The sequence below is a fragment of the Budorcas taxicolor genome, chromosome 2, assembly GCF_023091745.1.
Source record: "Budorcas taxicolor isolate Tak-1 chromosome 2, Takin1.1, whole genome shotgun sequence".
Classification (NCBI taxonomy): Eukaryota; Metazoa; Chordata; class Mammalia; order Artiodactyla; family Bovidae; genus Budorcas; species Budorcas taxicolor.
In genome coordinates this window covers 10,120,482-10,136,887 of record NC_068911.1, presented here as the reverse complement: position 1 = coordinate 10,136,887, position 16,406 = coordinate 10,120,482, and the positions used below count along the sequence as shown (strand labels likewise).

At 39.6% G+C, this 16,406-nt stretch overlaps 1 protein-coding gene across 1 annotated transcript in view; it reads right to left on the bottom strand.

Annotated features, from left to right (window-relative positions):
* GTF2I (general transcription factor IIi) overlaps positions 1-16,406 on the bottom strand; it is an 86,098-nt gene that overhangs the window by 50,338 nt on the left and 19,354 nt on the right. Inside the window, exons 2-8 of the mRNA XM_052654120.1 lie at positions 12,788-12,891; positions 9,550-9,688; positions 6,649-6,783; positions 4,769-4,952; positions 4,573-4,601; positions 1,577-1,631; positions 1,072-1,115 (exon numbers count right to left, since the gene is read on the bottom strand). Coding sequence (XP_052510080.1) covers positions 1,072-1,115; positions 1,577-1,631; positions 4,573-4,601; positions 4,769-4,952; positions 6,649-6,783; positions 9,550-9,688; positions 12,788-12,891 — 690 coding nt within the window. The remainder of the gene's footprint in view (positions 1-1,071; positions 1,116-1,576; positions 1,632-4,572; positions 4,602-4,768; positions 4,953-6,648; positions 6,784-9,549; positions 9,689-12,787; positions 12,892-16,406) is intronic.

Below are 16,406 nucleotides of genomic sequence, written 5' to 3'. Positions count from 1 at the left end.
AGACATGCAGCTGCATCAGGGAGTTTCAATGGCCCACAGCAGGCTGGCAGAAGGACACTATTTATTTATTTGAGGGGGCAGAAGAAACTGAGCAACAGGCCTGGGAGATGGAGGAAAACGGGGGTCACGCATGAGCGGTGACAGCCCAGCGAAAGTGTCAAAGGGCCAGCAAGACAAAGAGGTTAGCAACGAAACCTGCATGAAATGAAATATGCAAACATGCTAAACAAGGTTTCCACCACTCTCAGAAAATTCTGCAGAAAAGGAAGGAAACAAAAAAAAACCCTGGGGTGTCCAAGAGTGGAACTGAAGATATGGACATGAAAAAATCATAGATGGAGATGGATAAACATACGTATATAAGTACGAATACACATAAACAGATATTCCAGCTTTGCCTACTGAGAAGCAACGATATTCCAACTGCAGCAACAGCTAGCACCAACACATCATTTCTTAGCAGAAGAAAAGAAGGGAGTGAGGGAAAAAGAAGGCAGACAAGAAAACACTAGAATTGCAATGAAACAAAAAAGAGAGGCAATAACAAGCGTTGGTCAAGCGATGGAAACCCAAACCCTCACACACTGCTGCTAAGAACAGAAAATATACAGTCACTAAGGAAAACAGTTCATCAGTAGCTTAAAAAGTGAAGCAAACAACCACAATTCACTCCTCTGAATCTACTAAAAAAAAGTAATGAAGACACATCTCCGCACAGACACATATACAGATTTTCATACTGTTATTCAAAACAACCAAAACTGGCAAGAACTCAAATGTCCAACAGATGGTGAATGGATTAAAGCAGTATATCCCATACAATGGAACAATATCCAAGTATGAACTATGTATATATGCTACAAGGTTTTAGAAGATATGCCTCAAATCATGAACAAGCAGCAGTAATATTAATAAATAATTAATATTATTTATTAATGTCACCTTTTAGAATAAATTTGTTCTACTTCACATCAAAGCAGTAAGTAATGAGTCCAAATACAAGCTTATAAACTAAGGGAAAGTCTTCTTTACTTACATTTCACAACTGATTCTAAAAGCACTGGTACATACCAGAATCTTCTGAGGGTTCTGTTTTTACTTTGACTGGGCCACAGCTGAAAGGAAAAGAAACCCTGATGAAGCTCGGCATGATGAGGGCCACTTTCACACAGCGCTCAAATGCCCGGATCTCACAGGGTGAACTCAACTCACCTGACCCAGAAACTGCAATAGTGACTCACTTTAAAATTCACATATTTATTTCCTGCATCAATGACTTGTCAACTGAATCTAGAAATCTAATTCCAATCAACATTTTGGGAGGGAAAAGTAAAATAAAACAACATAGTCTTACTAGAAGGCCTTCCTATTCACAATGTGGTCACCAGGCTAATCACACCAGCTTCATTCAGGTTAACTACTGCCACTCAGAACTACTAAGTCAAAAAGTGCATTTTCACAGGCCCTCCAAAGGATTCAAATGCAGGCCTTTTTAATATTCTAATACATCAATAATCTAAACACTAAAACTTGCTGAAGTGTGGAGGTTCATTAGTACTAATGAAATATGCTTTACCTTCCACTTGGAGATAGCATTGACCTTTCAGCATCTGTAACCATCACACGACCACCTAGGTACAAAGAAAATATTAAGATTTAGATTTTTCCAACACTAATATGAAATATGACTATGCTTCCAAAGGTCCTAACTACAGAATCAACAGGGGAAAGGGAGTTCACAGCTCAAGGTCATTCTAATGAGTATTGCTGTTAGTTTGAAAGAGTGTCTTTTTAGCCCCTCAACCCTCCACAAACCTCCCATTAATGAGAAAGCTCCTATTTTTATCAGTGAAACAAGTATACCAATATACTATTACTGAATAAGACAATACTGATGTATAAAGGAAGTCAGATTTCTATTAGGAGTAGATCTGGGGACTTCCCTGGTGGTTCATAGGGTAAGACTCTGCACTTTGACTACAATGGGCACAGGTTCAATCCCTGGCTGGGGAACCAAGATCCACCATGAGTCCATCTCTGACTCAGAAGAACTGGACAACAATGACTGCTAACAGGTACAAGGTCCTTCTTAAGGTGATGAGACAGTGTGATAGCTGTACATCTTGGAGACACACTGCAACCCACTGGCTTATACACCACAGAAGGCTGAATTCTATGTTTGCAAAAATTAAAAAAAAGGAAGAAAGAACAAGACTGGCTCCATCAAATGCTGACAAAGATGCAGAACAATTACAGTTCACACACTGCTGGTGGGAACGTGAACCAAACCCACCACACTGAAAGCCACTTTGGCAGTGTCTTAAAAAGGCAAATATGTAACTGGCTACCGTTACGGTCTCGCCATTCCCTTTGTCTACCCAAGAGACATGAAAACAATGTCCACATAAAAACTTGCACTCAAATATCATAGTGGCTTTCTTTATAAAAGCCAAGAAATAGAAACCCACATGTGCATGGGCAAGTGAATCAGTAAACAAATTGGGAGTTTCTGTACTGTGGAATACTAGTCAGTAATAAAAAAAAAATAGTATCTGTTGATACACGAAACGCGGAAAAATCGCAAAGCAAGAAGCCAGACAAACAAAAAAGAGTACATACTCTAAGATTCCATTTCCATAAAAAAATATAGGAAATCTCCGCTGACAACATGAGTGAGAGTCTGGGGACAAGGCAGAGAGGAGGAGAGGAATTACGATGGGGGGTGAGGAAGCATGGCGGTGACAGAGGTTTCATTATCCTGATTGCAATGACAGTTTTCACGGCGTATGCATGTGTCAAAGCTCAGCAAACCGTACACTTTGAATATGTGGAGTTTACTGTGTGTCAATCATATCTCAATAAGCCTGTTAAAAGTTTTTTTACACTGGAAAATGCAATCCCATTATAATTGCAACTTTTCAATTACTTTGAAAGTCGGTATGGCAAAAGAGCTGAGCCATACAAAGCCACCCACCTGGACAACTCATTATTTTAAACACTCTATAGAAATATTGTTTAACTAACCACTAGGACTCAATGTTTCAGAACATGTTTCTAGAATCACAGACTTCATAAAATACAAATGGCAAACTACAGCTAATCTGCAATATATCAGGGCAAAAAAATACTGATCAAGAAAAAAATGAATTTTAACTTAAACATGAAAACCAAGTCTATACTTTCTCAATCTCAAAAAGGACACATACAAAAACCTACAGCTAACTCAACGGTGAAAGCTCGAATGGCTTCCACATAGTATGGAGAACGAGGTGACATTTGCTACAGCCATGTCCTACTCAATGCTGCACTGAACATCCTTGCCAGAACAAGACTAAGAAATACAAAACACTCAGACTGTGAAGTCAACTGTCTTGATTTACATACAATACAATTCCCTCTGTAGAAAGTCCAGAAATAAACAAGCTCAACTAACCAACTGCCAAAAAGTCGTTCCATATACCATATGGAGTGTATATTTGAGATGGGTGAACTTTATTTATAGCATGTCAGTGATACCTCAATAAAGCTTCTAAAAAATTAACCTTTTCATCGTAGTGAGAATAACAGAGGTTATCGATCAGAAAACAATATATGCTTGGGTATCCATATATCATCTTGTCCTTTCATGTTTACATTGCTTAGAAGTTGCCAATAACAGTGATTATTTTCTTTTATAAGTCTCAAAGGGGTGTTGCTACTGCTAAGTCACTTCAGTCGTGTCCGACTCTGTGCAACCCCACAGACGGCAGCCCACCAGACTCCCCCGTCCCTGGGATTCTCCAGGCAAGAACACTGGAGTGGGTTGCCACTTCCTTCTACAATGCATGAAAGTGAAAAGTGAAAGTGAAGTCGCTCAGTCGTGTCTGACTCTTCACGACCCCATGGACTGCAACCTACCAGGCTCCTCCACCCATGGGATTTTCCAGGCAAGAGTACTGGAGTGGGGGTGCCACTGCCTTCTCAAAGGGGTGCTAGTCTTTTAAATACCCCTTTTCCCTTCAAAAGGAATGTTGTGGACTTCCCAGAAGGAAGTCTTGTTGAAAACCTGTTCATTTTTCAACGGCCCATCTTAATTCCCTCTTCCTCGTAAACTCCTTCCTGGGCTTCCTCCCTGGAACCTCCACTAACTGTTCCTCCAGTGGGTACACCGTGCTCCTCCTGTGGTGACCCCACCCTTAGACCACCAGTACTGGACACCTTTACTGCTTACACATGGCTGTGCATTCCCTCCCCACCCAATCCTGTGTTCCATCTCTCTGTGCCCGCTCAGTGGACACTATGCAAATTAAATCCCTCATAATTCTGGGGTATGAGGGCAGATCCTTACACCCTGCAAACACAAAGCCTTGAATACATCATCAAGCAAGCGGCCGAGCTGAAAACAATAAGTCTCCGGTTTTTCAGCTCAATACCTTTCACTGGTTTATATAAACATTGTACCACTCCACTCCAAAATGTCTTACATTATATTCGCAAAGAAAATAAAGGAGACATCATTACAATGTATTAAATTTTTGACACAACAGGTTTAGTAATTGGTCCTGTTATAATGTAAGCAAAGCAATCACTTACCTAGGTGCTTCTTTGGCTCTAGGAAAGGTCTGCAGCAAAACAGAACAAAATATTACATGTAAACACAAAAAGTTATCAAAAAGCATAAATTTAAATGGCTTCTATAGTAAACAATCATAAAAACAGTAACTTAAGGTGAAGAATCATTCAACTTTATTTGAAAAAGCTATTGACGGCAAGGGAGAAAGTACTTCACCTTTTAATGATAAATGAAATCCCTGCTTTGTTCTCCAAAATCCACTTCAGGGTTGCGAGATCATAGTTTTCAGGGTGTTTGAAAGCTACTCCTTCTGGAAGCCCCTGCACCACCACAGCCGACTGATCTCGGAGCATCTTTTCATATGGAACAGGCACCACTGTTGACTTGCCTAAAGCTTTCCCTGAGGTTAAGAGATAGGGAAAAGGCAGAAAAACAGTCATCATTAAATGGTAAAATTTGAAAAACTTAACCATGATCAGTTATCACGGTTCAATAAATGGCATTAGTAGGTTTTTTTGGGTTTTTTTTTTTTTGCCATGTTGCTTGCAGAATCTCAGTTTCCCAATCAGGGATTGAATCCAGGCCACACCAGTGAAAAACCCAAAACCCTAACCATTAGGCCACCAGGGAACTCCCCCGCATTCATGCTTTTCAGTTCAGTTCAGTCGCTCAGTCTTGTCCGACTCTTTGCAACCCCATGAATCGCAGCGCGCCAGGCCTCCCTGTCCGTCATCAACTCCCGGAGTTCACTCAGACTCACGTCCATCGAGTCCGTGATGCCATCCAGCCATCTCATCCTCTGTCGTCCCCTCCTCCTCATGCCCCCAATCCCTCCCAGCATCACAGTCTTTTCCAGTGAGTCAACTCTTCGCATGAGGTGGCCAAAGTACTGGAGTTTCAGCTTTAGCATCATTCCTTCCAAAGAACACCCAGGACTGATCTCCTTTAGAATGGACTGATCTCCTTTAGAATGGACTGGTTGGATCTCCTTGCAATCCAAGAGTCTTCTCCAACACCACAGTTCAAAAGCATCAATTCTTCGGCACTCAGCTTTCTTCACAGTCCAACTCTTATATCCATACATGACTACTGGAAAAACCATAGCCTTGACTAGACAGACCTTTGTTGGCAAAGTAATGTCTCTGCTTTTGAATATGCTCTCTAGGTTGATCATAACTTTCCTTTCCATAACTTTTCTTCCAAGGAGTAAGCGTCTTTTAATTTCATGGCTGCAATCACCAGTATTTGATTTCAAAACTACTCTCTAATACTAGAGAGCCCTATTCCTATGTTAGCAGTGGTCTAAACCTGAAACGAATTCAAAAAGCCAAAATGGAAAGTATATATTGATAAAATACACACATAAAATTCACACAAAAGGCAAGGTGCAATGGCCCACTGTGGTATAATACAATCTTTTCATATACAATTCAGCCTCAGCACATGGAACCCTGACAAATCCTACTGTTACCATAAAACACCAAGCAATTTCGGGCTAATATTCTCGTTGAAAACTTATTAGATAAACACACCCTACATTCACAAGCGAACGTATCCTCTCGGCTGTCTGTGGGTATCAGACAGGCAGGCCCACACATGCTGGAAACTTCGGTCCCCAGAGTTGAGTTCTACCTACAACTTCACAGTGTACCCTTTATCCTCCCCCTCTGTTTATTGCATAACTAGACTAACGAAAGGAGCTTTTTTCCCAGGGACTTGTTGAGATCAGCACACTTGTCAAAAATAAACAGGACTCTTCAGGTCATTATGCTGTGTCACTGCAGGTTCTCTGGTGGGGGATGCGGACAGTGGTGAAGTTAAGCATTTGTAGAAGAGGCAAGGGGTAGACAGAGAATCTCTGCACCCTCCTCTTTAATTTTGCTGTGAACCTAAAACTACATTAAAAAACAAAACAAAAAAAAACAACTCTAACAGCTAAAGAAAGGTCATTCATAATGTTAACACAGTATCTGGGAATCAACTCATTCAATTGTGAAAGTGTGTTACGTGATTGTTAAGTCAATTACTTAATCTGCCTTTTAGAAAAGTCAACTATATAACATATTTTTTTAGACAATTCAAGTGTATAACCCTACCATAGCAAAAGCAGAAATAGTCCTCAACTGTTTTTCTGAGTGTTTCAATCTCCACAGCATCGACACTCATCCGATTTGCCTGGGCTGTAGATTTCATTTTATGCATCTCTGCAGCCTTTTCTTCTTCTTCAACACCTGTAAAATATTAATGCTATAAAAGGTCCATATCCATTATCTTAATATCTGATTTTTGCTAAGAATATTTTTTCTAAATGCTAACACTTGATTTGACACAAAGCAAAGAGAAGAGGAAGAACTTTAAAAATAAGAACCTAAAAGACAAATGACTTGAATGGAAATTATAAGAAACACAGATCATCTCGGAAACAAAAGCAGCTATAGGTGACAATTCTGCCAAGTAAAAATTAGGTACTAGTAATTTTAAAATGAAAAGATACCTTAGAGTAACTACAAATTTAATATGGGAAGATTATCACCACAAAATCATTCTTGTTGCCAAGTCTAACACAAAAGCTTCTATAGATACTTGACGTATGGCTACTTAGCACTTGAAATGTGCACAGTCCAAATTAAGACGTGTTGTACATTTACAATATAGCCTGGATTTCAAAGATTTAGTGCCAAAAATTGTATGCAAAATACCCCATTAATAATTTTTTTGAAGAAGGAAATGGCAACCCACTCCAGTATTCTTGTCTGGGAAATCCCATGGAGAGAGGAGCCTGGCAAGCTACAGTCCATGGGATTGCAAAGAGTCAGACTCAACTTAGAAACTAAACCACCACCCATCCTTCAAGGTACTAGACATTTTTACATTCACCTATTCATTTTAAAATCGTCTAGGAGATAACAAAGTTCATCTTCCTAATGACTTACAAGGTTTCTACAGTGATTAACAAGGTTTGGATTAAACAAATCAGTGGTGGGGGAAAAAAGTCAAATAAAACAGAATTGCTTAGTATGCTTTCTGAAGGACTGAGTGTCTGTTATACAAGAAAATAACATATGATGGTGATAATGACCTTTAATTGAGATTTTTTTTTTAGAGATATCATTTGTAAGGGGTTTAATTCTCAGAATGCCACCATCAAAATTGAAGCTCACAGAGAATGTAAAAACAGAAAGCAAATAGGTCTAAGAATATCCTGGCATCAATTATTTGTATTTAGTGAAAAATGTAAACCTTCAGTGTATCTCTCAAATGACCTAGTGCTGCTCACAGAAGGTGCTGACGCTTAAGTTTGATGTGCTGTGCCCCTGGTTCTGGATGTCCCTTGCTAAAACCAGGAAATAAGATGGAAAAATATATCTGGGTAGAAATGTCACTGTTGATTTGCGAGCTATAAATGTTCACCTTTTAAAAATAATTTAAAAGTATAAACAAATGATTAATATGTAAGTTGATATAGAGGCAAAAAAGCAAAAAAAAAAAAAACCATATGAGCCATCCTGTATTTTGGATGTTGCTTTAATAAAGGATTTGCACAGGTGTACAAAAGAATAATCTTCATATTGATTATATATATTGAATGATGTTTTAGATGTCAGGTTAAAATATCTGCACTAAAACAAATGATGCATTCTCCTTACTTTTTATTAGAAAAATTTTAATTACCTAAGTGATTCACCTTATTTTATTTCCATAGGATACTGTCTTTCAAAACCCTGGAAAAGAGCTTAGAACTCTAAGAATTTCTAAACTGACTCATAAACCCATTGGTTTGGTTTCGGAAGACAATTGATCTTATCTGCAGAACAATTTATAGGAAACGAGTATCAGGTACTTAAGCATTATATACCAAAAGATTATTCTCTGTGGCATCAATGTTTTGGTAATAAAAAAAAGTATGAATACTAACAGGCAGGGACTATAATTGCAACTCAGGACAATTCCCCTAATGCTTAGTTCTAACCACTGAAGAAGCCCATTAGCAAAGCATACAGGGAATAGGGATGTACACACAGCTGCCAGTGGGATTACAGTATTCATGGGACAGACGGCAACTGACACACACATAATCAAAGCAACATTATTAGTACAAATTCAAATGACAAACATAACCAAAGTCTTAAAAATTCTCAAAATGGTAAGAAATAATGAGGGAAAAAATTTAAATAGATTACTACCATGAAGCTTAAAAGATAATGGGGAGGGGAGGCAGATACAGTGGAGGGGAGGCAGATACAGTGGAGGGGAGAGACGTTTTTTAAAAAACACAATTGAGAATTGAAATTAATGACGTAAGAATGAACTTTTATTCACCTATTATCTGCCTTAATGTATCACGAATTGGATCTGACTTGATAATGGAAACTTAAGTTTGGATCTTAAAGACAAAAGCTATGGAGAGTGTTAGGTTAGACACAGATATGAACACTGCCATACTGTGGGAGGGTCTAGGTTTTAACACCCTACAGTAAATTTCTCTAATGCATTTGTTCCAATATCAAATAAACACATTACCTGGATGAGCTTCTGACTGGAGGATCACAAACCTCACTGAGAACAGAGGATAAGATGACTCCACCGAGGGGTCAGGAAGACGTGTGGAACTTTCTTCATGCTTACCCAAACTTAATGCAGAGGTGAACTTTTTTCCCCCAATACATCTAACATCTATCAGGGACAAGACTTTCTTATCTGAATTAAGAAATTTTAATCACTCTGACATTTCTCTACCTTCTAAGGTGTTTCACTAAGCCAGAGTCAAGCAAGGAGCACAGTACAATAAAGAGCGGCGAGTTTTCTCAAGCTCTTCAGTATTTCCCCTTATATGTTACCATGTCAGTGATTTCCTTTGAGCATTCTGAAATGTCACCACGGACTCCAGAAAAGTCTTTTTTGGGTATAAATCTCATTCACCTTTAGAAGCAAAAATAATGAGTTCTCCATAAATATAAACATTTATGGAATATAGAAGACAAAAAAACAATACTTACAGTATTTTACAAAATCTTTCTGAAAGTCCTTTCTAGTGTTGACAAAAGCACGTCCTCTCTCGGTTCCAACAACAAACACATCTGTTTCATACACTGCGATGCACGCCACTTCCGCCTTGGACTTGGCCAGTTCTTTACACTAAAATACACAAATAGAAAATCTTATGTTACACACAGACGTTTAAAAGCACTCTTACAGCTGGATGAATAAAAAAAATCTTATCACATGACCAGCCTTAATGCCTCATCTAGAAAAAGGTAAAGTTTCTAGTTTCTGGCCTTAAGTTATCCTATCTAGAAGAGAGTTCCCATTTTTTTAAAGAGACCGTTATTTCTAAAGTGTTTATAACCTTGATTTTTAAGGATTCACAGAATTTTTATGAAAAAAGGGCAGAAATCCTTTGTAACCTATTATAGGTCAAAAACCCAAGAGACAGACTCGGATGTGCACACAGGCTGGCTGGCGAGCACTCCCAGTGACAGCAACCTTGTGAGGTGAGGGGCAGCCGGGTTCTGCAGAACAAGAACCGACAGCTGCTGCGGAGGCGCTGCAGGCACTCGGGAGCTGGTTCCGGCCTCCCCCAAGGCAGGGGAGACCCTGGGCAAGGGAGCCCCTGACACAGAGAGGCCAGCAGTCCTGCAGGGGATAGGGGCCCAAGAGCCACACTACAACTTCCATCACAAATGCCTCCCTCCACAAGTATCTCCATATGTATACACCACTGGAAACCCATTTAGAAAGGTACACTTCTACTGAGTACATTCCTAAGAGACTAAATATTCTTTAAAATCTTTACAAAAGAGTATACAGCCTTCCATTTTGTGGATCAACAATAATTCATTTAGTGCAATCTTTATAGAAAATGTTGCTGATTCAAATTATCACTCTGAAACACAACACTGAAAAAATGATCTGGGAACAAAATAGTTATGTGTACCTTGACTGACTTTCTTAAAAGACAGTCAGAGACATGAAACCACAGTCCAAAAACTCTCAAAGTAAAAACTTTTAAGGTCCTCAAAACCTACTGAAAATTGCTTTCTAAGAAGGGTCATCAGTTGACACTCCCATCTGTACTTCTAGAAGGGCTAACTCTCAGTATCCTAGCAAAAATTACTGTGTAACTTTCCCAGAACCATTTTTGAAAGTATAAACCATTATTATACTTTAGTATAATCAATAATCCAGGGAATTCCCTGTCGGGCCAGTGGTTAAGGCTCCGTGCGCTCACTGCTGGGGCCCAAGTTCAATTCCTGGCTGGGGACTTATCCCACAAGCCACAAGGCATGGCAAAAAAAACAAACACAAAACAAAAAAAACCCAATAATCCAATGAGTAGCATAAAAATCAAAGAGGATTAAAGAATATGGAACTTTAGACAGTTTTCTGTAAATCAGCTTATCTTTCATGCTATATTAGTGTTTCTCTATAAGGCACAGAAAAGTTGTTTATGGAATTAAATAAAATTTACATACATTTTCTCCTGGTTTTTTAATCTTAATATGACTATCTTTAAATTTTTACTCATCTAGAATTTAACTTAACACATGATAAAGACTTTCTTCCGCCAAATATCCTATGTTCTCAGTATCACTTGTTGAAAACTATAGCTTCCTCTGGTTGTTTTTGAAATTACCACCCTCTAATTTCTTAAATGGGAATTACTTGCATACTATCGATTTAAAATGGTATCTGGAATAAATCATTTTATACCTACTTTCATGATCAAAAAGTTTCTGAGCTGTGATAAAGCCACAGCAGAGAAACTGTGACCTTGAGGTGAGCCAACAATCTTCTCAGCATAACGAACACTGCTGTACTGAGGCTGTGTTATATTACATTTCTGTGAGATGGACCCTGGCTGCTCACCTATAAGGAACTATTATTTACGTACCTTGTGATAAATGAGGGTGTATTCTTGCTTCACTATCCATTCTTAGTTGGACAACCCTGTCACCAAACGCAGCGTTTATGAAACAGCAAAGCAAGATTCACGTACTGTCTAAGGATTTAGATCAAAGAAACCTATGGGCCAAAGGAAGAGGGATGAAGCCAACCTATATCCTACCACACTTCACAGTACACAACTGGGAAGAGGAGAGACCTTCACTCCTGCTGGTGAGGAGGAAATAAACACTGCCAAAGGCGAGGAAACTATGAAGACAGTCTGAGGAAGAGAATGGGTCCTGTGCAACACTATGTCATCCTACATAAAGTTTAGTATTAAAGAAAATGACTTAATATCAACAGAGTAGATTTAATCTCTAAATTATTTAACATGACGGCCACACATGTTGACTGATTTTAAGACCAAAAGCGAGAAATAAGTGACATTCAGAGAGAAATAGTACATATGGTCACTAACCACTCTAAAATTGCTTTCTTGAAGGAGATAATTTTTTTAACTCCTATGTAGCAGAAAGAAGGGGGAAAAATGCCCTAATGGAAAAATAAGAGATTCCACTAGTATTCTGCTATATATATATATATGTATGTATTATATTATACATATATAATACTTAAAGACAGTAAATACACTGCCTCCTCCTGCTTAGAATATATAATTTCACTGTGTCAGAAAATACCTGAGTCGGATAGTTTTTAAATCTATGAACTCATACATATTCATAAAAACATGATAAGCAAACTACAGTACTATGATAGTAATATAGAAATGCAACAAAATACTTATTTTGCAATTATGTACAAATACGTTTTTTTTTTTAATAAAGTTACACTACAGATTTGGTAAAGGCCACCATATTCAGAAAATTGTTAATGCAAAGTACAATATAATAAAGAATAGATGTAAAATAGTGAATATGCTCTTAAGGCCCCGAATTGTGGTAATGTTCTTTACACCGATATGGTAAGACACCAGCAACACACTACAATATATAAACTCACTCAGACTAACTTCAAATATCACACTCAAATCCAAAGTTAAGGCTTGCAAAATAAGGGACTGCCTAAGATATTAGGAGGTAGAAAATTGAAATGTAAAAAATTACACATTCAGGTAAGTTAAGAACATTCTGAAACATGGTATGCAATAATATTTGATTTGAAAAGCTTAAATCCCATTAAATATTATTCAAGCAAAAAATCTGTATATACTAAAAAAAAAAAAAAAAAAAAAAAGACAGAGTGTATGTTTTCCAAAAACCAATCAATCCCATTTTCACAAGCCCAGTGTTACCCAACTGGAAACTTTACACAACTGCAGAGCCATCTCACCATGGACTCAAGAGCAGACATGAGGAACGTCACCACCATCCTGCTCTCCGAGGACTCCTCATCTTCGACAGGCAGGGTAGACACTGCTACTTGGGCCATGATCCCTAGGAAAGAGAAGCATTAAGGAAGTGAGTGCTAGAAACTCAGTGTCCTGCTCAACATATGTTTAGAGCTGGAAGGGTCCTCCATAAGTTGCCTAAGAACCAACGAGAATGAGAAGTCATGTCTGACTCCTTGGGACCCTATGGACTGTAGCCTACTAGGCTCCTCCATCCATGGCATTTTCCAGGCAAGATCTAGAGGATCTTCCTGATCCAGGGATTGAACCTGGGTCTCTCGCACTGTAGGCAGATGCTTTACCATCTGAGCCACAGTTCTCTTGCTATAGAGAAAAAGTAGGAGACTCAAAAACCAAGTATTCTAGGGACTTGCCTGCTGGTCTAGTAGCTAAGACCCCATCTTCCAACGCAGCGGGTGTGGGTTTCATTCCTGCTTGGGGAATTAAGATTCTGCATGCCACAAGATGCAGCCAAAAATAAATAAATAAAATTTATTTATTTAAAAAAGTATTCTATTTGCCCCAAACTGCTATTATCCTATAAGATACAGAACCTATCCCCTCATTTTCCATCTAGTTTTATTTCCATAAAATTAGGTCAGCATCACCTTCCAAATGGGTTTCCCTGGTAGCTCAGATGGTAAAGCATCTGCCTACAATGTGGGAGACCCGGGTTCGATCCCTGGGTCGGGAAGACCCCCTGGAGAAGGAAATGACAACCCCCTCCAGGACTCTTGCCTGGAAAATCCCATGGACTGAGGAGCCTGGTAGGCTACAGTCAATGGGGTCACTAAGAGTCGGACATGACTGAGCGACTTCACTTCACTTCATTACCTTCCAAAATAAATTTAGATGTCACCCAGAACTAGTTAAAATGTTTCCCAATGACAGAAAGAGGTAGTGCACTTCACAATCCACGAAGTTCATATCACAGTTCAACACACACCACCTCCCTTTCTCCTGAGGGCCCTGATTACAGAAAAGTGGATGAAGCAGACAGGGTGGGGCACGGGATTTCTTTCTTTGGGGCTTCCCTGGTGGCTCAGAGGTTAAAGCGTCTGCCTGCAATGCGGGAGACCTGGGTTCAATCCCTGGGTCCAGAAGATCCCCTGGAGAAGGAAATGGCAACCCACTCCAGTATTTTTGCCTAGAGAATCCCATGGGCGGAGGAGCCTGGTGGGCTACAGTTCACGGGGTCCCGAAGAATCGGACACGACTGAGCGACTTCACTTTCACTTTTCACTAAGAAGGAAACAGGCTGCAGGACAAGTAACATCTACGATTCCTTTGTAACACTTTTGCTCTAGAAAACTTCAGTACCAGCAAAGAGGCTCAGCTGAATTCCAAGCACTATAAAAATGCAACACATAAACCATTCAATAGGAAGTGCTGGCAAGCGTGTGGAGAAACAGGAACCCCTGTGCTATTAGGAGTGTAAAATGGTGCATCCATTGTGGAAAACAGTTTGGTATTCCTCTAAAAAATTACCCAGAATTACCATGATGCAACAATTCCACTTCTGGGTATATACTCAAGAGAATTGAAAGCAGGGATGTGAACAGATATTTGCACACTCACGTTCACAGCAGCATTATTCACAAGATCCAAAAGCTGGAACCCCAAGGGTCCACCGTCAGACGAATGAACAAACAAAACACCATACATCCATAAAATGGAATGTAACTCAGCCTTAAAAAGGCATGAAGTCCTGATACATGCTGCAATAGACATGAACCTTAAAAATATTATTACTCTAAGTGAAATAATCCAGACACAAACAGACAAATGTGTGATCCACTCAAAAGAGACTACCTATCAGACTAAGAGACAGGAAGTAGAATGCTAGTTCCCAGGGACTAGCAAAAGGGAGCACTGAGAAGTTATTATTCAATGCATACAGAGTCCAAGTTTGGAGATAGACAGTGATGGTGGTCCCACAACACTGTGAATGTAACTAATGCCAGGGGAAGTTTAAATCATTAAAATGTTAAATTTTATATATTAATGTATATAATAAAAAATTTTAAAGGCAAACATATATCATATAAAGACATTCTAAGAAGCCAAAATCTAAAGCAAATTTTAAAAAATTGTAATACTAAAAGAACTGCTTTCCTATAAATAGCATGCAAATTAGATGCCTATTAAAAACTATCCCTTTCAATTCAGTTAATTCTAGGTTTTAGCAAGACACCAAATAATGAAATGAAATTAATGACAGGATAACTGAAAAATTAAGGACCAACAATAATTCTATAAAACAAGGACATATATATAAATTAATTTACTAAAGACACCTGGGTATTTCTTAACTTGTTGTTATTCAGTTGCTAAGTTGCATCTGACTCTGTGTGACCCCATGGACTGTAGCCCACCTGGCTCCTCTTTCCGTGGAAGTTTCCAGGCAAGAATACTGGAGTGGGTTACCATTTCCTTCTCTAGAGGATCTTCCTGACCCAGGGATCAAACACGAGTCTCTCGTGTCTCCCGTATTGGCAGGTGGATTCTTTACCACTGTGCCACCTGGGAAGCCCTAAGTTAATTTACTTAAATCAAAATGGACAAGGCATACTGTTTTTCTATAATCACTTTCATTTAGAATATATTAATACTATCATTATTTCTGAAAGTTCATAGCATGCTAATAATCTCACTTTTCCTTTAATTCTCTAGCAAGAGAAAAAAGACGTGTTCTCATGTTACAAATGCAATAATTTCTCAAAGTCATATAGTCATCCTCAGAGCCAGAATATAACATTAGAACAATTTCCTGCCTACTGGGGCTTCCACCTCTCACCTTCAATTGCCACAGATATGCTATGATATCCATCACATTCAAAGTTTAAGAACTGGGAGGGACGCCATCCTAACAGCCTGTGGGAAGCCACAGGAGGCGAGCGCTCCCGCTCCATTCTCAGAACTTCCCGGGGCCATCTCAGTACTCTGACGGGAAGAGCCCTGGAGGCGGCGGAGTCCAGCTGGGCTCCACGGGGAAGGCCGATTCTGCCTGGGGCTTTCTGCTCTCTAGAAGTGGCTGCATCTGGATCACTTCCCTGAGCGCCCTTAGACAACACGGCGCGTGGGACATTCCCTGCACCCCTACCCCGTGACTGCGTCCGCTCCTCCGGCCTTTGCCAGGAAGAAACTGTCATCGCCGCGCCGCATTAGCGGTGACCACACACCAGGCGGGGTGGTGACATGAGCTTCCAGAGCACGAGGCCTGACGGGCAGGCCCTCCCAGAGCCAGGAGCAGGAAAGCCAGGCTGGGGGCGCCCCAGACCACCAACCAGCTCCGAGACCCCGGTGGGCTGCCTCCTCTCTGATCAGAGACACCCAACCACTCACCTCCTAGGAAGGGTCTTTTCACCTCTCACCCTATACAGTCAGTTTAAAAAAAGAGCAAGACAGACCAAAAAGAAATAAACATTTATTAAACATAGCTATCATGTTTTATTAGTCATCTTTTACATATTCACAACAACCCTGGGAGAGAGGAAGGGTAAGAGCAAAACAAAGTATCCGGGGATCCTAGGAAAAAAAGAACTTTGAAGGGTATAGCAC